This window comes from Mastigoproctus giganteus, chromosome 6 (assembly GCF_048544385.1).
Source record: "Mastigoproctus giganteus isolate SK-2022 chromosome 6, ASM4854438v1, whole genome shotgun sequence".
Taxonomy (NCBI): domain Eukaryota; kingdom Metazoa; phylum Arthropoda; class Arachnida; order Uropygi; family Thelyphonidae; genus Mastigoproctus; species Mastigoproctus giganteus.
In genome coordinates this window covers 95633607-95656186 of record NC_143580.1, presented here as the reverse complement: position 1 = coordinate 95656186, position 22580 = coordinate 95633607, and the positions used below count along the sequence as shown (strand labels likewise).

Here is a 22580-nt window from a genome sequence, read left to right as displayed (position 1 = left end):
GCTGGCAGGTGTAACTTCAGACTCAGCAAAAGATCTTTTCACACCCTGGCTGCTTTTTGACAAGACGTATGACCCATTCTATCTTTCCTAAAGACATTATGCATACCACAATGGAACTTGTCATCCCAAATTTCTGTGTGGCACCATGTTTCTGTTAGCCCTATTATGTCAGCATTAATTGTCCTAACCAGGAGTTCAAATTCAGCAATTTTATTGACATTACTATAGACACAGTTAAGACTAAGTATTCTTCTATAGTTTACTACCCTTGAAGTTATTTAAGCTTGTTTCCTTAGTTTTATCTTACCTCTCATTTGAAATATTGCTACCTTCCATTCTGCCAACATCGGCTGTTGCAACAACAAACAAGAATTCTTGAGGCAAATGCAGGCATTACTTTGATCCATATCATCAGATAAATGCAGATCTGTATTACCCTTATTCTCCCTAACTAGCAGTTTCCCCAACTCCTTAAGGTATCCCCAATGATAGTGGCAAAAGTCCTTGCATTACCTTTGTTCAAATGAATACCATCTCTACAAAATAGATTCCTTCTACCTACAAGTGCGAGCCATGCTGATGGAATCATATGGGTGGTATTTGAGATGTGGACTGACCATTTTCTTAAACAAAGGGATAATCACCTCCTTATCCATGCTTTCAAAATTCCTATATATCATTGAAAAAAAAAAAAAAAAAAAAAAAAAACTCACATGCTGTCCTGGAAACCTGTTTGCACTGCTCACAGAGCTTCATATTTGACTACAAAATTACCCTCAGGTCTTTTTCAGTCTCCACTTTTTGCAGTGTGATACCACAAAAATGGTACATTAATCTGGTATTACTCCATCTGCAGGTTAAGCAGTTAACACTTTCACTCATTCATGGTAAATTCCTGGATATTGGTAATAAATTTTTGGTGTGATTACATTGAAAAACTTTCTTAGCCTTGTCATGGATTATCTTTAACTACTCTATACTGCACTTGAATTAAGCTAACCACTTCTTAACAATGTTTTAAAAAGCTTTAAAATAATGAAAGATTAATTAGTCAGAGCAAAATTTGCTGTATAAACAAAAAGATTTGATTATTATATGATATTAGTTTCATAAATATATATATCCATTTCTTCCTGTTTAGGCTTAGAGCTTGTGTGACACCACATATCTCTTAATGTTGCTAGGCAGGTTTTTTTTTGTTTTGTAGGCTTGATGTTTTTATTCCTATACTGATAATGTATAGACAATTCCTACTAACCATTATATTGTTTTTGTGTAAATTTTAAACAATCTACATCACTAGTGATTTTCCTTTTTGTATTTTTATTAGAATCACTTGCTGACTCTTAAACAAATTTGTGTACCTTTAATTGTGGGGTCCGAAATTTATTCTTATAATGTGATCTGTTCATATTATGGTTATACATTACCATCTGTTTTATGGTTATACATTACCATCTGTTTTTCTTTTCTAGGAATTGGTGCTGTACACAGTGAATCTCAGAATGATCAACAGGTGAGAACTACACAAAAACAAGCTTCAAATGAAACAAATCCAGAATTTCCAGAGCTAAGGTTTTTAAGAAACATGACACAAATTCCAGATGGAGACTCTTGCAAAATTCCTTTGCCTTCCAGTTTTCACGTTGAAAAGTATGCCGATAAAGTAAGTTACATTAGTAATTAAAGGATTCTGCAAAATAGTTTTTGTAACAATGTTTAATTCTTAATGGAACATTTATACAGGTGACTAGTTATATACAATTGTCACCGGTACAATTGTATACGAATGTAACATTAATGATGACATTAATGTTACTTTCATGTGAAACACCAGATGATCCAGTTTCTTGTAGACATTAGTGTGTATCAATAAAATGCTGTTGATTAGGGAACAATGTTTAATTCTTGATGGAACATTTATACAGGTGACTGATTATATGCAATTGTCACCAGTAAAATTGTATATGAATATAACATTAATAATGACATTAATGTTACTTCATGTGAAACACCAGATGATCCAGTTTCTTGTAGACCTGTTGAATAGGGAAAGTAAGTTTTTGAAAACAGGCAGTATTTTTCAGCAGCAGCTTTCACATTACCAAACTGTTACAAAAACCATAAGTGAAGTGAGTACTAACATCTGAAAACTTAGCTGGCATCTTTTCAGGAAACGCACAGCCAGACAGCACTACAGTTACTAGTGTCCAAATCATGAAATGATCATATCTCCCCACCTCTCTGGAATTGGGCCTATGTTATGAACTTCTCTCCTTTTTTTTTTTTTTTTTTTCTCTCAAGTAATCATTTCCTGTTCCTCTTGGGACACTATATTTTATATTGTTGTAAGGTTATCACACATGTTGCACAGTTAGAGCAGCAAACTGAAGTTTGCACTTAAACATATCATACATCTGTAATGCTAGTTTAGCAATCTGAAAATAGGGGTGCAGTGATTATGACTGGGAACTTTCAAAAATCTGTAAATATGGCATGTGACCTACTCCTGTTTTCAGTTATCATTACCAAGATGTCTTGATGCAGTTCTGCAATTTCCAGATAAATCAGTAGAAAATATAAATACATTATTTGTTATGTGATGAACAATATTGCCACCATAAAATAGATGGGAGACTTAGAGCCATGTGGAAGATATTTTGCAGTAATTTTATGCAGTATATACTGAGTGTACTGGCAGTTTTCCTGACATGCTTCTGGTGAGTGTTCCTTGGGTTAATTTCATTTGAATAATCAAACATGCTGCTGCCAGAAATTTTGGAGATAAGACAAGAAAGGTTTTAAATAAAGAAAGAAAAACAGAGTTAAATAAACACTATACCATTATGTAAAAAAAAATGAAATCACAATACTTTAAAGTGTTCACCTATTGCAGAGAATCCCAAGGAGGATTCTCTGCACCTATCGGTATACATCAGTAATGGTGATTGGTTAGCTGCAACAGTGGTCTCAAGGTGATTACAAATGCATTCCACCACTGGAAAAACATGAGCAGCACTTGTCCATCTCATCAGGGAACATCGAGGGGACATCTTCTAACACACCTTGAATCAAATCTGGAATGCAGTTATATCACTCCAGGGGCTCACATCTGCTGAGTATGGGGCTTGGCACACCCAGGGTCCTGAGCTGGATATCATCATTCTTCTCTTTCTTGGTGGTTCGCTTCTGACTCTCTCTCTCTCTCTCTCTCTCTCTCTCTCTCTCTCTCTCTCTCTCTCTCCCTCTCTCAGGGTAACTCAGAATTTTTTTCTGGCTGGTGCAGCAAAAGCCTCAGACTTCCTTGCACCATACGGCTAATAATAATAAAACAGACCTGTAAATTAATTTCTAAAAATTTCTCTCTTTTGTTAGACATTTGTAGAACCAAACCATACATTCTCTGAAAATTTCAGCTGGACGTTAAATCATTACATTGTTAATGGAGGGCTAGATTAACATCAAGAATTGTACAGGACGAATACCGAGCATAGCTACCAGGGACCGAAAAACATTTGCCATGTTGGTCGCCAACCTGCGTTAGGAGATGGCACATGGAGAAGAAGTTAATGAAGGTGTAGCAATTAACTTCCTCTAAAACATTTTTCATGATCTAATCATTTCTGTAACTTTCCTACTTTGGACAAAGGTATAGCTGATTATCGCAACTGAAACAGTCTCAAGGGAAAGTGTGTAGAAGTTTCATAGGGGCATTTCAATAAAACCTATTTATATGGTGCAAAACAATGGTCACTTAATAAACAAAAGATACCTACTTAGAAAAATCTGTTCACTTAAAACTCTTTTAGGTACACCTTTTAAGGGGGGGAGGACACCAAATTGAGCTTCTTCCTTTCAGGTGGAAGAGTCATCTCGTGTTTTAATTTTGGTGTGATTGTTGCATTTCTGTAACCTGCTAGTTTTAAAACTGGATTCCATTAAATTTTTAATGAGAGAGAGAGACAGAGATTTTGATTTTTGTTTTTATTTTTTCAATGAACTAAGGGCAAATGTCAAATTCAGTAGAGTAGTTAATGAACAGTGCTAAGCAGTACAGTATGGGAAGAACTTCAGTCATCTTAATGTAATCTCCATACCCTTTTCTTCATCTGTTTCTGTATTTCACCCCCACCAAGTTGAAGTTATTTTGGGACTGCTATTCCCCAAATGTAAGACCTTGCATTTTGCTGCATTAAAACATGCTGCCACATCTGTCCATCCCTGAATCCTTATTCGTCCGGAGAACTGCTTGCCATTGATCATTAACTACTCTCATGATTTTGACATCAGAGACTGCATCCCTTCTTCAATGTCATTTAAGAAAATCAGAAACAATAGTGGTCCCAATACTGATTCTTGAGCAACCTCACTTGGATTAGTCAATTTGAAGAGTAACCATTAATCACAATCCTCTGCCTCTTGCCCAGAAAATCCTTAGTCCATCTAAGGATTTTCTGTTTAATCTCAATGTGTTCCACCTTATACAATAAATTTATAAACTCTTCGGGAGTTTTTAATTTAATTTTTTAGAATCTCTAAAATTAGAGATTCTAATTTAATTTTTTTTTAATATTTATTTATTTTTTTTTTGTCATAACCTCTCATGCAGGACTGAATGAAATCCTTTGCTAAAATCCAGATAATGTCGAAATTATTTCCTACAAACAGCTCATGCGTGACTATCAAAATAGTTAACCAGGGTTGTTAAACATGATTTTACCTTTAAAAACCATTCCCTTCAGAATTCCATTTCTATCTAAATGACACTATACCTCCATGACTTCCTCTATCACTTAAGTCAGACTGGCTGTACAGTAATTACCTGCTTTGCTCTTTGAACTGCCGTTATGTATGTTTTGGTGATATGTTGGCACTTCTCCAGTCCAACGAAATCTCTCCTGCACCTTCTTAATGTTTGGATCAACTTATAATAATGATATAATGAGTGAAAGTGGTCTGAAGGCTAGAAGACTGTGAAGATTATGATGAGAGATTCTAAACAAGTGGAATAGGCAAGCAAGTATGAATGTATTTTTTTTATTTTTTTTTTATGCCTGATTTCAATTTGCCCGTAATTGATCAGAGAAAATAGGTGGGAAACTCATGGTGGGGAACACATTTTTTAAATCAGTTCGATGATTTATATTTGTATCAACATTTTAGGGAAAGAACTAGGGACAAGAATATACTAGGCCTCATCATTACCCACAAAACAATTGACATCATAGTGCCGACAGTACAGGAACCATTAGTTGGGAGTGAAAAAGGAGTTTTAACTTGTATGATGAGGAGAGAAGTAGCAGTTATAAAGGCAAAGGAAGTGGTTTTAATTTCAAGAGAAGAAATTACGAAAGCTTAGAGTGCTGCATGGCTTCTATCAACTGGGAAATAGCACACAGAACAAAAATACTATAGAATTATGGCATATAGGAAGGAAGGGAATAAATCAAATTGTTCCACTTGATATCACAGGTTCGACTGTCGATCATCCTATCCTGCTTAGGTTGCTAACAAACTGCTTAGGTTGCTAATAAAAATTAATAAGATTTATAAATTTAATTGATTAATTGACAATATTTTGTGTTACGATATCAAGGTTTGAGATATGCATTATGCTATCCCATATCAATCTAATATACTACAACAAATTGAATGACCTCATTAGAGATCTAGTCCTCTTCAAAGATAAAGCTGAACTTTTCACCTCAAGACTAAAGAAGAATGCAAGAGTATTCACTATGAAAAAGGAAACTTAGTTTTAGCAACATTCTTCACAGAAAAATATCTGCTCTGCTATAATATCAATATGGTTTTTAGGTGATTGTCACAAATACACATTGCATTTGAATGTCATTGCTTTGTCAATTCCACATAGCAAAGTTAGAAAGCTGTTGTCTTGTGTAACAGGAACTAAAGGCCATCCATTCCCATTGCTCCCTCTGTTTATCTAGAGCATGCATGCTGTAACATGAAGACACTACTTGAAGGTTTTCAATACACAACACACATCAAGGGAATATCTGAGGTGACCGCAAAGTAATTTGTGTGTTAATTGGCATGCCAAAGAGGGTTCACAAAACATTGTTGTTTCCTATGCTTCTGTGGGATAGCCATTCTACTCGAGACCATTACAAGATATGTTGTGACTGGCCTCAGAGAAGACATAAGCCAGGAATAAATGGTGTGCAGACTGTTCCATTGGTAGATTCAACAAAGATTTTCCTTTCATCTCTGCACATTAAACTTTGCCTGATGAAGAGTTTTCTGAGAGTGGTGGGCAAGATGAGTTTTAAAAGGTTTCAATACTTAAGTGAGAAATTTGCAACAAAGATCAGTGCTGTGGAAATGAAATAGGATGCCCTTGTAGTGCCTCAAATCAGAGAGCTTCTGCAGGATAAATTTTCTTGGAAAAATTTTTCAGATGTATTAAAACAAAAAAATGTTGCAAAGTTCAAATAACTTTATTGAAACTCGTTGGTTATTCCCACTTCTGCTGCATATAAAGAAGTGGGATGTTGTACATTGCTGAAACTTCATTTTTTGCATTCATATTTAAACTTCTTGCCACGTTGAGTACTGAGCAGGGGGAAAGCAATTCTGTGAATGTATGTTGGCAGACCACTGCCAGATGTTGTACCACCATAACATTCAGGACAAAGTGTGCTTAATTAACTCATCTTAATTAACTTGTGCTGATATTATCAGCAGTCATATTATAAAAACTACACAAGTGCTAGCAAAAAAACCACTAATGTTTGAAATTGCATGCAAAATTGGTTTAAAAAAAGTTTTTTTTTTTTTTTTTTTCAAAGATAAAAAAGTCTCATTTTGTTGATCAATGTTACCTGCAGTTCCCTATAGTATTATTAGATTTCAAAAAATTTGATTTTCAAAAATATAACATGGGTCAATTCCCAACATTGCCAATTTTATTAGGTTCTACTGTATTTGCATTTTGCTGAGGCACTTGGTATGACAAAAAAAAAAAAAACAAGGACATTCTTTCAGACAGTTTTTTCTATTCATTAGTTGTATTAATGTTCATCAATATTAAAATTGTGTTGGTGTAATTTTAGCTATTGTTTTTAGGCATTAAATTTTATGCGAAGTTCTCTGGAAGAGATGTGGCAAGATGTAATAAATACAGCCAATATTCAGTCAGTTATCCGATCTCTACAGAAAGAAATAGAAACTTTGAAGTTGCAACATCAGCAGGAATTGACTGAAATAAAAAACAATGCAGGTAAATATAGTTTAATAAATAAGGAGTGTATAGGTTTTGAAATTTGGGTTATTATTTTTTTTTATATACTAGAAATGGTTAGACATACCATGCTATCATATTAGTGGTGTAACTTAATGAATATATCACAATGATTGGTTTATGGATAACATTAGTAATGGTATTGACAACATGATGCAAAACTTATAAAACAATAGCAAAAAAAAAAAAAAAAAAAGCACTTCATTTGTCCATTTTTTCTAATTATCTATTTGCCCAAACCTTCTGGAAATTTATTCAAACTGCCCACTTCTTCCACAACACTAGATGAAAATTTATTCCAGCAGTTGATTCAGAGGCAGCAGTGTTGGCTGTGTCCAAATTACCATACTGCAGCTGTCCTTTTGCAGTTTTAATTTGTGTCATCTGAGAAAGTAAAGATGCCATCAACATTTTGTTTATTTAAACCTTTTAAAGCCTTATACACAGTACTCAGAGTGGGGGGGGGGGAAGGTAGTGCAACTGCCATTTAGTTCCCACAAAAATTTCTTTTAATTGGCTTAATTTCTAAATTATTTAAGAACGTTGCTTCAATGCTACTCTTTTCTACCTTCCCCCCACCCCCCTATATTTTTCTGTTATTGTTATTTTATTTGGTTCAGTTCATTTTTACTCTGCTGGTTTGCCATGCTACTAGCAATATCCTATTTTAATTTAGCTTATGTATATGTATGTGTGTGTACACACACACACACACACACACACACATATATATACATAACATATACACGGTACTCATTCTTTGCTGTCAGAAAAAATTAAAAGGATGAAAGTACTCTGAAATTTTTTTTTCTTCTGATATTCTTACTTTAGTAGTAATATTTTCAGAATAAGAACAACAGATTAAGTCCATTAATACACAGTTTATTAAGCATAAATTTATTATTCAAGTATATAAAAAAATAAGTAAAATGTGAGTAAAATAAGTAAAATATAATAACATAATAACAAGTAAAAATAATTTCATAATAAAATTTTTGTAGAATAGTACAAATTTTTATTAAGTTCTCAGCCGACACCCTATGCCAGTGGTCGGCAACTGTTTTTCAGTAAAGAGCCATTTTTTATCTAATTAAAAAAAAAAAAAGATTGAATCCGAAGAGCTGCACCTCAGCTCAAGCTACGAGAGTTTTTTAAGAAATGGAATAGAGTAGGAAGGTGTATATTAAAAAAAAAAAATATATATATATATATATTGAAATATTAAAGTAACAAACATCCAATTAGGTACAAATTAATGTGACTTTTGCTGATGAACGTCTTCCAAAATGATGCAAGTATGTCGTAATTAAATATGCTGAGCGTTAAACATGCTCGCATTGTTCAGATGATGGTTTCTTGATTTATTTTTACTATAGTTCATGTTCAAAAATGCAGAAATACGTCGAACCAAAAATTGAGAGAAATCCAAACGCAAATATTTTCAAATTTATATATGGGTCCGGTAAGCTACATCACGCATCAAACACAATTTGGTCTGCATTTTAAACTCGTCTATCTCCATCCATTTGTGTAGAATTGCATGGGCAGCCTTTTGCCTCTCCAAATCCCCAATTTCAGTTTTAAGGCTTTTAGTCTTTCACTCCACATGCCCTTGATTTTTCAGTCCTCTAACTCCATTTCAAATTGTGCTTCATGTGAGCTGTAAAGTTAAAGAGCTACAGTTACAATGTTAAAAGAGCTGCATGCGGCTTGCTAGCTGCAGGTTGTTGACTTCTTTTCTTCCTCTTTGTGTGTCTTTTGCTGAATGATGTTTCCGAAGCAGCCACGAATCGACATATTTTTCTGGATCAAAGCAGGTCAGCAACAGGCCTACAATTTTAAGAAACAGTAGTGAAGAAATTGCTTTTGTCATCAATGAAGTGCTGGTTGGGCTGGCAATCAGATTCATTTGTGAAAATCCTCGTTCACATTCACTTGATGAAATTGGTATCATACTCAGAGCGTTCATCAAATGCTTCAATTCTTCTGAAACCTTCTTATCATTTGGATATCCACAAACTGCCTCTCTTTCATTTAACTGTAACCTAATTGACAATTTTCTAACTTCACTTTCACCAAATGCCCACAGTTCATGTTTAGAAGGTTTAATGCCATCGTTGTCCTCATTTTCCTTCTCTCCTCATCAGTATTGTCACTAGTTCTTAAATTTGAATTTTTTCTTTTCTGTTTTTTTAAGCTGTCCAAAATGTCAGTGTCATTCCGATATTCAGGTACTGTGAACAGAATGTAAATAGAAATAGGAAAATTTTACGGGAAAATGTGGATAACGTACTTCCACAAAACAACAGATGGTTATTTATCGGGGTAAAAGAAAATCATTTTTCTAATTCTCGAACGGGGCGCTTATGGTTGATTCACAAATGTGTCCAACCTGCGGCCCGCAAGGAAGGTGAACTAAAACAGCATTTTAAATTTTGTTAATTATAAAAAAAAATATTAAATGTAATGTTCAGTAAATGTAATTGTGTATTGTACTTAATAAAATTTTCGAATATTTCAATTTTACTTTGAAATATTCGAAATAGGGAAAATATAATACACGAAAGAAATCTAGGTGAATTTTTTTTGAATATGGCCCTTGTATGGGAAAAGGTTGGGGACTACTGCAATAGAAGGTGGGCCAGAGCCCATTGGGAATACACTTTGATCTGCTCACTCTTGACGAGCGCAACTCCTCTGTATGTGGGACAGGTGGTCGGATAGGTTTTACCAGGTAATATTAAGTAGTAGAATGCGTTAGCTCTCTTAATTTGCACAGCAGCACTAATTGCCTAAAACCCCGAAATGCGAACAGTGCATACCGAGCTAATTCTATCTTAATCCGTTCGCTATATGAAAATTTTCTTCACTCGACAGAAACTATTTTAAATATAACTTCCAAGGGGAATTCAAAATAATTCCCTAGAAATGGGCTTCATTAAACAGAGGCCCGACTGAGTAATTTAGAATTCTAAAAATGGTTAGACAGTTTTATATAGAAAATATGCTTTTTTTGTGACGGTACACAATGGTACGGTGTACTAGCATCTTTATTAACAGTGACGTGTGACATTTGGATGCAGTGCACTTTGAAATTTGTAATATTCCGTAAATTTTTTTCACATGTTTATCTACTATTCAAATAAGCTTAAAATTATTTAACTAAATTTACATTTTTCACTGTCTGTTAAGATATTTTCTTCATAAAACTGTATAACCATTTTCATAATTCTAAATTACTCAGTTGGACCTCTTTTTAATTATTTTGAATTTCCCTTGGAAGTTACATTTAAACTAGTTTCCGTTGAGCGAGAAAATTTTCGTATAGCGAATGGATTCGGAGGGAATTAACTCGGTACACCCTGTTCGCATTTCTGGCCTTCAGGCAATTAGTGCTGCTGCGTGAGAGCTGAAGGGATTACCATTCTACAATTTAGTGGTACCTGGTAAAAACTATCTGACCATCCGTCCTGCATACGGAGAAGTCGCGCTGGTCTGCAGTGAGCTGATCAAGGTGTATTCCCAATGGGCTCTGGTCTACCTTCTACTGCAATGGTGTCCAAACATTTCCCCATACAGGGCCATGTTAAAAAAAATTCAAAGTTAGATTTCGTTACTGTGTTACATTTTCGATATCTTGTTGCATATAAAAGTAAAATTGAAAATATTCGAAAATTTTATTAATTGCAATACACAATTACATTTACTGAACAAAAACATTTAATGAGAAATTTTTTGATAATTAACAAAATTTAAAATGCTGTTTTAGTTCACTTTCTGGGTGGGTTTGACACCGCTGTGAATCAACTGTAAGCGCCCCATTCGAGAATTAGGAGAGCCTGATTTTCTTTTACACTGACAAATAATCATCTGTTGTTTTGTGGAAGTGCGTTATCAACATTTTTCCATAAGTTTTCCCTATTTCTGTTTACATGGGCACAGTACCTGAATATCCGAATGACACCGACATTTCGGCAGTTAAAAGAAAAAATTCAAATTTAAGAACTAGTGACAATACCGATGACGAGAGAAGGAAAACAAGGACAACGAAGGTATTAAACCTTCTAAGCATGAATTGTTGGCATTTGGTGAAAATGAAGTTAGAAAATTGTCAATTAGGTTACGGTTAAATGCAATTCGTAGATTTCCGGGGTACCTAATTGAAAAGATGATTTCGGAAGAATTGAAGAATTTGATGGACACTCTGAGTATACCAATTTCATCGAGTGAATGTGAATGAGGATTTTCACAAATGAATCTGATCGCAAGCCCAACCAGTGCTTCGTTGATGGCAAAAACAGTTTCTTCACTACTGTTTCTTAAAATTGTAGGCCCGCCACTGACCCACTTCGATCAATCAAAATATGTCGATTCGTGGCTGCTTTGGAAATTTCATTCAGCAACCGAACAAAAAGAGGAAGAAAAGAAGTGGGCATAGGATAGGGATCAGCTCTTTAACTTTACAGCTCACATGAAGCACAATTTGACATGGAGTTAGAGGACTTAAATATCGTGGACATGTGTGGAGTACAAGATTAAAATGCCTTAAAACTGAAATTGAAGATTTGGAGAGGCAAAAGGCTGCCCTTACAATTCTACACAAATGGACGGCGATTTATGACTTTGAAATGCAGACCAAATTTTGCTCGATGTGTGGAGTAGCTTACCGGACCCATATATAAATTTGAAAATATTTGCATTTCGACTTCTCTCGGGTTTTGGTTTGACTTATTTCTGTGAGCAAATATTTTTGAACATTAAATATATTAAAAATAAATCAAGAAACCGTTGCCTGAACAACGCGAGCATGTTTAAAGCTCAGCATGTTTCATTACGACATACTCGCATGATGTTGAGAGAGACTTGCTCAAGAAGTTCATCAGCAAAGGTCACATTAATTTGTACCTAATTGGATGTTTGTTACGTTTTAATACATTAGTTACGTATTAATAAATAATATTTCAAGAAATATTTTTTAATAAACACCTTCCCACGCTATTCCACTTCTTAAAAACTCTCGTCACCTCAGCTTGAGCTGAGGTGCGGCTATTCGGATTCTCTCTCTCTCTCTCTTCTTTTTTTTTTTTTTTTTTTTATTTTAGATCAAAAATGTCTTTTCGCTCAAAAAAGTTTGCCAACCCCTGGTATAGGATGTCAAATGAGAACTTAATAAAAATGTGGAATATTCTACAAAAACTTTATTATGAAATTATTTTTACTTATGTTATTATTTTTACTTATTTTACTCACATTTTATTTATTTTTTTTATATACTTGAATAATAAATTTATGCTTAAAAAATAAACTGTGTGTATATACACTTAATTTGTTGTTATTATTCCAAAAACATTGCTATTAAAGAAAATAACCAAAATTAAACATAACGATAAACCAACAGGGAGGGAAGAGAGGGGTAACAGGAGTAAATATTGCAGCAGAAACTCTAAGATAATTTAGAACATCTAAATGTAAGGATAATAAAATAGATTAAATTTCAAAAGCCAATTAAATAGAAATTTAATGGTGTCCCCTCTGACGGGCACCAGGTCCGAATTTATGTGAAATATCACTAACAGAGATGTAAACCACTACAGTAAAATAGACTGACCATTATGCCCCATCTTAACAGAGGACCACAAGGCCAATAATGGTCAGGGAATCACTGCATTTCAATCGCTAGACAAATTGCTGCAAAGGCAAGTCGATCGAAAGATCAGTCCACTGCCCCATTCCCAGATTGAGCCACCGATGCAGAGGACTTGAACAGCGGTGGTAGTTCTGATGCAGCGAAAATTAAAAAAATACAGATACGAGCACTCCAGTGCAAAGCCACACTACTGACAAAAGTAATCTTAACCAGATTATATAGACAAGTAATGAACTATGGATGGCAGCACAGGTGCAGCGTTAGCAATTGGTTTATCATTATGTTTAATTTTGGTTATTTTCACTCTTGTCTTGCCATGCTGCTGGCATTATTTTTAATTCCTATTCTAATCGACTCAATATGATAGCATAGCTTAATTTATTATGGTACTCACCTTTTTTCAATTTTTTAAATTAAGCTAGGCTATCATATTGAGTCGATTATAAATGGTATTTTAAGAAATTACAATTATCGAATTCCTATTTTAATTATTTCTATGTAGAGCATCAAGTAGAGGAATATGCTTTTTGCTGCCTCTGATGTTTGCTGTACCTTTTTATTTTTATTATGAAAGATTCAGTTTCCAACTATTTTAAACGTTATTCAAATATGTTTAATTATATCACATGACAGTAATGGGCGAATTGGTGTGTGTGTGTGCAGTGTTTTTTTTATTTTTTTTTTTGTAAAAAGAATAGGTGCCGGTACTCATTCTTTGCTGTCAGGAAAGATTTAAAATTAAAAGGACATGAAAAGTACAGTACAGTCAGTCCTCATATAGCACGATAGTTCTGGTTCTAGAAATCCCCGTGCAATGCAAAATTGTTCAATATAAACAACAGGGGCCATATGGAAAAAATAGGGCCCCGACCACCCAAGATTGAACACACATTTGTAACCAAAACATTACCAAACACAATAAATAATAAATAATCATAATAAAATACTTACGTATTTTATTATGACTGTTATGTAATAAAATATGGCTAATGCTTTTGCTTCTATCGTAAGCAAATTTGTTTTTTGTTTGATTTTCTATCCAAACAGATAACAGCTGTTCCATCTCTTCCAATTTTTTGTCTTAATCTAATGGATTTTAATTACACTTTTAGTTCTTGCTATGAAAGTTGTTTTTATTTTCTCTGCATTCTTTGTAATTCTTGGCGTTGCCTCATTTAGGCCCGTGGCATGTGCAATATCACATGGTTTTTCATTTTGCTCAAAGCGTTTCATATTTTTTCTCTATCGAAAGAGGCGGAATGGCCAAAAACCTTACCGGCCGGTGTTGATTTTAGCCATAAATGCTAGTATGAGGCTGCTACAAATTTTCCCGGGTAAGAATTTTTGACCCAGTCCGCCTCTGTTTATCGATATTGCTTTTCTTTTTCTCTCTGAATCTGTAGTGTCTTCACCAGGACGCTTCCTTTTCACACCTTTTAAGTGTTTTACTCGTTTTTAGGGAATAAAGCACAATTACAAAATGAGGAGGCACGCTTGATACACATAAACAAAGCTGCACACGTGTAGCAACTGAATAAACACTGTAAAGGCAGAGACACATTTTACTAAAGCTCACATTGCAGGATCATCTAGACAAGACTGCAGCAATAATTCAGACACAGCATGGGTTTGTTAAGGGAAAGTCTTTTCTGACAAATTTGATAGGATATTATGATGTGGTTACAAAGGAACTGGATGCAAAAAATAATTTTGATATCATATATTTGGATTTCAGGAAAGCTTTTGACACTGTTGTGCATGGAAGACTATTGTACAAATTGGAGCAGAATGGTATTAAGGGTAAGTTGCTACAATGGATAAAAGGATGGTTAAGTGGGAAAAGACAGAGGGTGGTAATCAGTGGGTGCTGCTCTTCGTGGACTAATGTTATTAGTGGAGTCCCACAGGGTTCGGTGTTGGGTCCACTGTTGTTTTGTATATTTATCATTGATATTGATGAAGGTATGTCAGGCTTAGTGTTGAAGTTTGCAGATGATACAAAGGTTGGCAGGGTTGGTAATGGCAGTGTGCTACTGCAACAGGATCTAGATAATTTGGGCAGATCGGCTAAGAAGTGGCAACTGAAGTTTAACCTTGACAAATGCAAAGTACTGCATATGGGTAGAAGTAACCCCAGATACGTACCAACTGTGTGGTACTACACTTAAGGTGGTAGAAAATGAAAAAGACCTGGGAGTAATTGTGCAGGCAGATATGAAGTTTTCTGAGCAATGCAGACAGGCTGCCAGGGCAGGTCATGGGGTTTTGTCAATGATATATAGGAATTTTGCTAGCAGGGAAAAGGAGGTGATTATCCCTCTGTATAAGGCAATGGTCAGGCCACGCCTTGAGTACTGCGTACAGGTCTGGAGGCCTCGTTTTAGGAAGGATGTAGATTTACTTGAACGTGTACAGAGAAGGGCAACAAGATTGGTGAGGGGAATGAAGGGATCCTCTTATCAAGAGAGGCTTAAGTTCTGCAAATTGCAGTGGCTGGAAACTAGGCACCTGAGCGGTGATCTGATTGAGGTGTATAAGGCCTTGAATGGGTTCAGCACGCTGAATTCTGATGGGATCCTTCCACTTGTTCAGATTACGAACCTAAGGGGCCATAAATTCAAATTAAGAAAAGACAGATGTAGAATAGATGTGCGGAAATTTGCCTTTAGCCAGCGCGTGGTTAATTGCTGGAACAAACTTCCATCTGTCGTTGTGGAAGTTGATAGCTTGAATAAATTTAAGGAGGAACTGGACAGGCATTTAAAGGGAATGGTGTGATTTTTTTTTTTTTTTTTTTTTTTGGCTGATGCTGCATAAGCTCATACATTTGCTTTCTTGCATCACATGCGACTACTACTACTAAAGCACATTTCTGAGGGTTACTACCATAAAACAATAAAAACAATTTCCAGTTGCGTTTCTGCTAGTGTAATCTGCTTTAAACTGGTAGTAAACTCTATCTAATTGCATTTGCGATAATACCGATAGCTGGAATTGTGTGGGTTTTTACATTATTATGGTGAAATATGTTTCTCCTTCACTGATATAGATACATTTTCAGAATCTTCTCTTCATTCCTATCATGTTGAGTTCAGTTGGGATGATTCTGCGTTCGACTGCCATTTTCTTGTAAACACAAAGGCGAATCGTGCATAAGTGAATTCAGTTTGTGTTATATACGATATCGTTCCCCTATTTATAAATCTTGTATGATCGAATTTGTGTAGTGTAAACACGTGTTATACGAGGACTGATTGTACTCTAAAGAAATATTTCCTGATATCGTTACTTTAGTAGTAATGTTTTTGGGATAAGAACAACAAGTTAAGTATATTAACACAGTTTATTAAGCATAAATTTATTATTCGAGTATATAAAAAATAAGTAAAATGTGTAAAAAATAAGTAATAACTAAAAAAATAAGTAAAATTTTTCATAATAAAGTTTTTACAGAATATTCCAAATTTTTATTGAGTTCTTATCCAGCACACTGTGCCGACTTCTTTTCTGTTTGTGTCTGTTGCTGAATGATGTTTCCAAAACAGCCACAAATCAACATGTTTGCTGGATCGAAGTGTGTCACTGGTGGGCATACAATTTTAAGAAATCGTAGTGAAGAAATTGTTTTTGTCATCAACGACGCTCTGGTTGGGGCTGACGATCAGATTCATTTGTGAAAATCCTCGTTCACATTCACTTGATGAAATTGGTATCCTACTCAGAGCGTTCATCAATTGCCCTTCAATTTTTCCAAAAACATGTTTTCAATTAGGTATTCTCGAAATCCACGAATTCTATCTCTTTCATTTAACTGAAGCCTAATTGACAATTTTCTAACTTCATTTTCACCAAATGCCAACATTTCCTTCATTGTCCTCCTTTACCTTCTCTCATCATCGATATTGTCACTAGTTCTTAAATTTTTTTTTTTTTTTTTTTACTGTCTAAAATGTCTTGTCATTCGGATATTCAGCTACTGTGACCATGTAAACATAGACAGTGAAAATTTACGAAAAAATGTGAATAACGCACTTCCGCGAAACAACAGATGATTATTTGTCGAAGTAAAATTAAATCACACTCTCCTAATTCTCAAAAGGGGCACTTGCAGTTGATTCACAGTGGTGTCCAACCTATGGCCCCTGCGGAAAGTGAATACAGTATTTTAAATTTTGCTAATTATCAAAAAAGAAAAAATTCTCATTAAATGTTTTGTTTAGTAAATGTAATCTTGTATTGTACTTAATAAAAATTTCGAATATTTTCAATTTTACGTTCATCATTATTTTTATTTATTCACCTTATATTCATCTTAAGCAGTGATCCTTTCGGGTTGTAAATTTTCTAAAGTGAATGTTTAAAGGCAAAAAAGTAAGGTTTTTTTTTTTTTTTTTTTGAAAAACAAAAAGTCATATTTTTATGATTTTAATAAAATCTAAAATATAAATTAGTGACATAGATTTGTTACACATAAAGATATTGGGAATTTGCATTTTTTTATATATAGCCTGAAAATAAAAAATGGTAACATGAAAACAGAAACTTCCTTTTACATGTAACAAAATATGGAAAATGTAACGCACAAATTTTTCTCGAATCACTCACGGCGGCCCCGGAAAAAAAATCTAACTTTGAATATGGCCCCTGTGCAGGAAAAGGTTGGACACCACTGCAGTAGAAATTGACCGGAGCCCGCTGGGAATACCCCTTGATCTGCTCACTTTTGACTAGCATGACTTCTCCGTATGTGGGACAGATGATCAGATAGGTTTTACAACCCTAAGTTGTAGAATGGTAATCCCTTTAGCTCTCAATTCTTGCTTAGCAGCAGCACTAATATCCTAAGTTGCCTGAGGGCCAAAAGTGCGAACAATGCGTACCCAGTTAACTCTCTCCTAAGCCGTTCGTTATATGAAAATTTTGTTTGCTCAACGGAAACTATTTTAAATGTAATTTCCAAGGGGAATTCAAAAAAAAAAATTGCTATAAAAGGAGTTTGTTAAACAGAAGTCTGACTGAGTAATTTAAAATTCTAAAAATGGTTATAAAGTTTTATATAGAAAATATTTTAACAATAGACAGTGAAAAATGCAAATTTAGTTGGATAACTAAGCTTATTTGAAAAGTAGGTAAATGTGCGAAAAAATTTACGGAATATTACAAATTTCGAAGTGTACAGCATCCAAATGTCACAGGTCACTGTTAATAAAGGTGCCGGTATGCCATACCGTTGTGTACCGTCCCAAAAAAAGCACTGTATATATGTATGTGTGTACATGTATGTATACACTGGTTTCCAGTTGTAGTAGTAGTAGTAGTAGTAGTGGCATGTGATGCAAGAAAGCAAATGTATGAGCTTATGCAGCATCAAAAAAAAAAAAAAAATCACACCATTCCCTCCAAATGCCTGTCCAGTTCCTCCTTAAATTTATTCAAGCTATCAACTTCCACAACGACAGATGGAAGTTTGTTCCAGCAATTAACCACGCGCTGGCTAAAGGCAAATTTCCGCACATCTATTCTACATCTGTCTTTTCTTAATTTGAATTTATGCCCCCTTAGGTTCGTAATCTGAACAAGTGGAAGGATCCCATCAGAATTCAGCGTGCTCAATCCATTCAAGGCCTTATATACCTCAATCAGATCACCGCGCAGGTGCCTAGTCTCCAGCCACTGCAATTTGCAGAACTTAAGCCTCTCTTGGTAAGAGGATCCCTTCATTCCCCTCACCAATCTTGTTGCTCTTTTCTGTACCCGCTCAAGTAAATCTACATCCTTCCTAAAATGAGGTCTCCAGACCTGTACACAGTCTCCAGACCAATTAGCCACCAGTTAATTGGGGACAAATCTTAAAGAACAGAACCCAATCGAGAAAATAGCCAGGGTTTACTTCGCTTAATTGGGACAACGTGCCATTTAGTCGGGGGCAGGAGACTGCAGCACTCAAGATTACCCTACAATTGTCTCCAACAGAACCATGTTGTTTGGTCGGATTTCTAGAGATCACAACCAGAAAACATTAAAAACAATTAGCAGTCCCCTGTTTCTTGGGCTTTTCTGTTAGTGAAATCTATTACAAACGGATAGTAAACCTGACCGTATTGAATTTGCGAAAATACCGATAGCTGGAATTCTGTGGGTTTTCTTGTTATGGAGAAATGTTTCCCCCTTCCATGAAATCTTCAATCATATAAAAAACAAATTTTCAGAATCTTCTCTTCATTCCTATTTTTTAAGCTTCTCAACTTGTTACTCCGTTCTCACTTGTGAGTATTGTGTTACTTGCGATTTGTGTGCGTGTGTGCTTGCGCGCTGTGTTCTTTGTTATTGATTGCTTATCTTTTTTACTGTTTTAAATTTTAACCTCCACCCACATATGTTAGTGAACAGAAATGTCAACTAGTTAGTATGTACATATTACAGTACATATTAATTAAGCTATGTACATAAGCATAATTTTATTTTTATTTTTCTAACCTGTGGAAAATATTCTTCCGATTTTCACATATCATTTAATTTTTTAATCAGTAAGGTAATAAAATGGAAATTTGTGCTTGATATATTTTTACTTTTATAGAATGCGGATAATATTCCTCCTATTTTTGCTAATTAGAATTGCTGTTTAATAGAATTAAAATTCAATTTGCAAACACGATCACAATGACTGCCGCTTAGTGCGTATCGTATAGTGAATGGTACTTTACTAATGTGAGTCCATCGTAACATGATTTGATCATACAGAAAATCAATTGTAAAGTGGGGGTCCATTGTATTTTTAACTATTTACATGAAACTTCGATTAATTGGGCCAAAATGCGCTAGTCCGCGCGCATGTGTTATATATATAACTGATATTAAATATAAATCAAAATTAATGCCAGCAGCATGGCAAAACTGTTGAGCAAAAATTAATAAATTAAACATAATAGTTTATCAACAGGGAGGGAGAAGAAAAGGTAAGACTAAAAATTGTAGCTGAAAATCTCCAAATAAATTTAGAAAATCCAATTCAAAATAATATATATAAAATATTTTGTATAATTTTTGCGTTTCTTTAAATCCAGCTTGGTATTGTCTGCTTGAATTACCTTCAATATTATACAAAATATTTTATATATATTATTTTGAATATATATAAAAAAAAAAACAAAAAGGAGTTCTCTGTTTCTGTAATGATCAATATCTGCTAAGATATATAAAATATAAAAAATCCAGAGATTAAGTAATTTGAATCTAAACCAATTAAAGGTAGTTAAATTTTTGAATCAAAAGGAAGATGTTATAAATGTAAGCATATATTGAACATCGTTGACCCGACAGAGAACATAATTTTATAATTAAAATAAGAATAAATGTAAAGTATAAAGCATACTACCGTATCCAGGACATAATGTAACAACTAGTTGTTACGAAATAATAATCCCTCTAGTGAGTATATATGTGGTGACTCCTATGTGATGGATATGGTAAAAATAAATAATTAATTAATTAAAGTTAAGTTAACGCAAAGAGAAACATGTAGATAGTAAGAATAAAAACTAGTAGAGTAGGAATAATAGAACCTGAACTCCATAAAGGCGAAAATATAGTAGTATAAATAAGAAATAGTTTCTCCTACATCCTCAGATTACCCTAATAATTTTGGAGAAATAAGAAGAAAGCGTGTAGGAGAGCTTAAAGACAATACAAGATATAAGTTGTAGCTCAGGTATGCCCGGAGTCGCAAACCCGTTCCTAGAGTAGGACCCTGAGCTGAATTTGCATGTCATCTTAGCGTGAACTTAAGTATATACAGTGTGATTATAAGATAAAATAAAACAAAATAAATGATACATTATAATTTGCAGGCCGGTGGGTACAAGTTTTCTAAGCCGTAAGACACCAAGAAAGCAAAGTGTATCCTATGTACATAATATACATGGCTCTAAATCCGTAATTATGGTAATTATATTGAAGCAATGGGTTCGGAAAATAAATTTTTGAAATTAATTATATCGATCGCCTTCCTGAAGTGGTATTTCAGATAAGCGATAGGGAAATTATTATTTATCAACTTATTGCACAATGCTATTATGTTTGCTGAACAGGTTGTGTTTTTACTGGAAATAGAAGCAATCCTCAGCCATTGGGATAAAATGATATTAGCATGCACTGATTTTGATATATTAGGTCTCCAGTTTGTAAGGCAGACTACATTGAAATTAAATGCATCTCTTTTATTATATACGTTTACATCTATATCATTGTGGAATATTTCTATACGAAGATCCAGGTAATTTTAGAATCCAGGTAAGAATAGTTTTTATTCTTAATATCTGCATGTTTCTCTTTGCATTAACCTCACTTTAATTATTTATTTAATTATTTATTTATTTTGACCATATCCATCACATAGGGGTCACCACATATATACTCACTAGAGGGATTATTATTTCATAACGACTAATTGTTACATTATGTCCTGGATACGGTAGATATGCTTTATACTTTACATTTATTCCTATTTTAATTATTAAATTACATTGTCTGTTGGGTCAACGATGTTCAATATATGCTTACATTTATAATATCTTCCTTTTGATTCAAAAAAATTTAACTACCTTTAATTGGTTTTGATGCAAATTACTTAATCTCTGGATTTTTTATATTTTATATATCTTAGCAGATATTGATCATTACAGAAACAGAACTCCCTGCCGTTTTTTGCCTTCAGTCTGGGTGGTTGGTCCCAGTTGAAGTCATCTAGATTGTGAGTAGACAACGATAAGTTTTATGTATATATAATATATATATGGCGGAACTTCTCTATTACGAATTTTTTCGCAATACATTGCACCTTGAAACGAAATTACATGTAAAATTAACCCCATGTAACAAAGTGTTAGTCTCTCTATAACGAATTTTTAAAAAAAAATTAGTACAGTCAGTCCTCGTATAACACGTGTTTACACTACACGAATTCGATCATACACGATTTATAAATAGGGGAAATGATATCTTATATAACATGAACCGAATTCGCTTATGCATGATTCGCCTTTGTGTTTACAGGAAATGAGTCGAACGCAGAATCACCCCAACCGAACGCAACACGATAGGAATAAAGAGAAGATTCTAAAATGTATTTGTTTTTATATTAGTGAAGGGGAAACACATTTCACCATAATAACGTAAAAACCAACACAATTCCAGCCATCGGTATAATCGCAAATGCAATGAGATCGAGTTTACTAATAGTTTAAGATTCCACTAGCAGAAACGTAACTGGAAATTTTTATTGTTTTATGGTAGTAACCCCTAGAAATGTGCTTGAGTAAAATGTGAGGTGTTAATAGTGTATCTCTGCCTTTACAGTGTTGTTTATTCAGTTGCTACATGCGCGCAGCTTTGTTTATGCGTATAAAGCTTGCCTCCTTGTTTTGTAATTGTGCTTTATTCCCTAAAAATGAGTAAAATACTTAAAAGGTGTGAAAAGGAAGCATCCTGGTGAAGACACTGCAGATTCAGAGAGAGAAAGAAAAGCAATATCAATAAACAGAGGCAGACTGGGCCAAAAATTCTTACCTGGGAAAATATATAGTGGCCTCATACTATGGTTTATGGCCAAAATCACACCGGTCACCGGCCCACCGGGGTTTCCCCGGTAAGGCTTATGGCCAGTCCGCCTCT

General features: G+C 34.4%; 1 protein-coding gene across 1 annotated transcript in view; it reads left to right on the top strand.

The window, feature by feature from the left end:
* LOC150084466 (uncharacterized) overlaps positions 1-22580 on the top strand; it is a 186934-nt gene that overhangs the window by 58155 nt on the left and 106199 nt on the right. Inside the window, exons 2-3 of the mRNA XM_090375237.1 lie at positions 1476-1666; positions 7090-7243. Coding sequence (XP_090231363.1) covers positions 1476-1666; positions 7090-7243 — 345 coding nt within the window. The remainder of the gene's footprint in view (positions 1-1475; positions 1667-7089; positions 7244-22580) is intronic.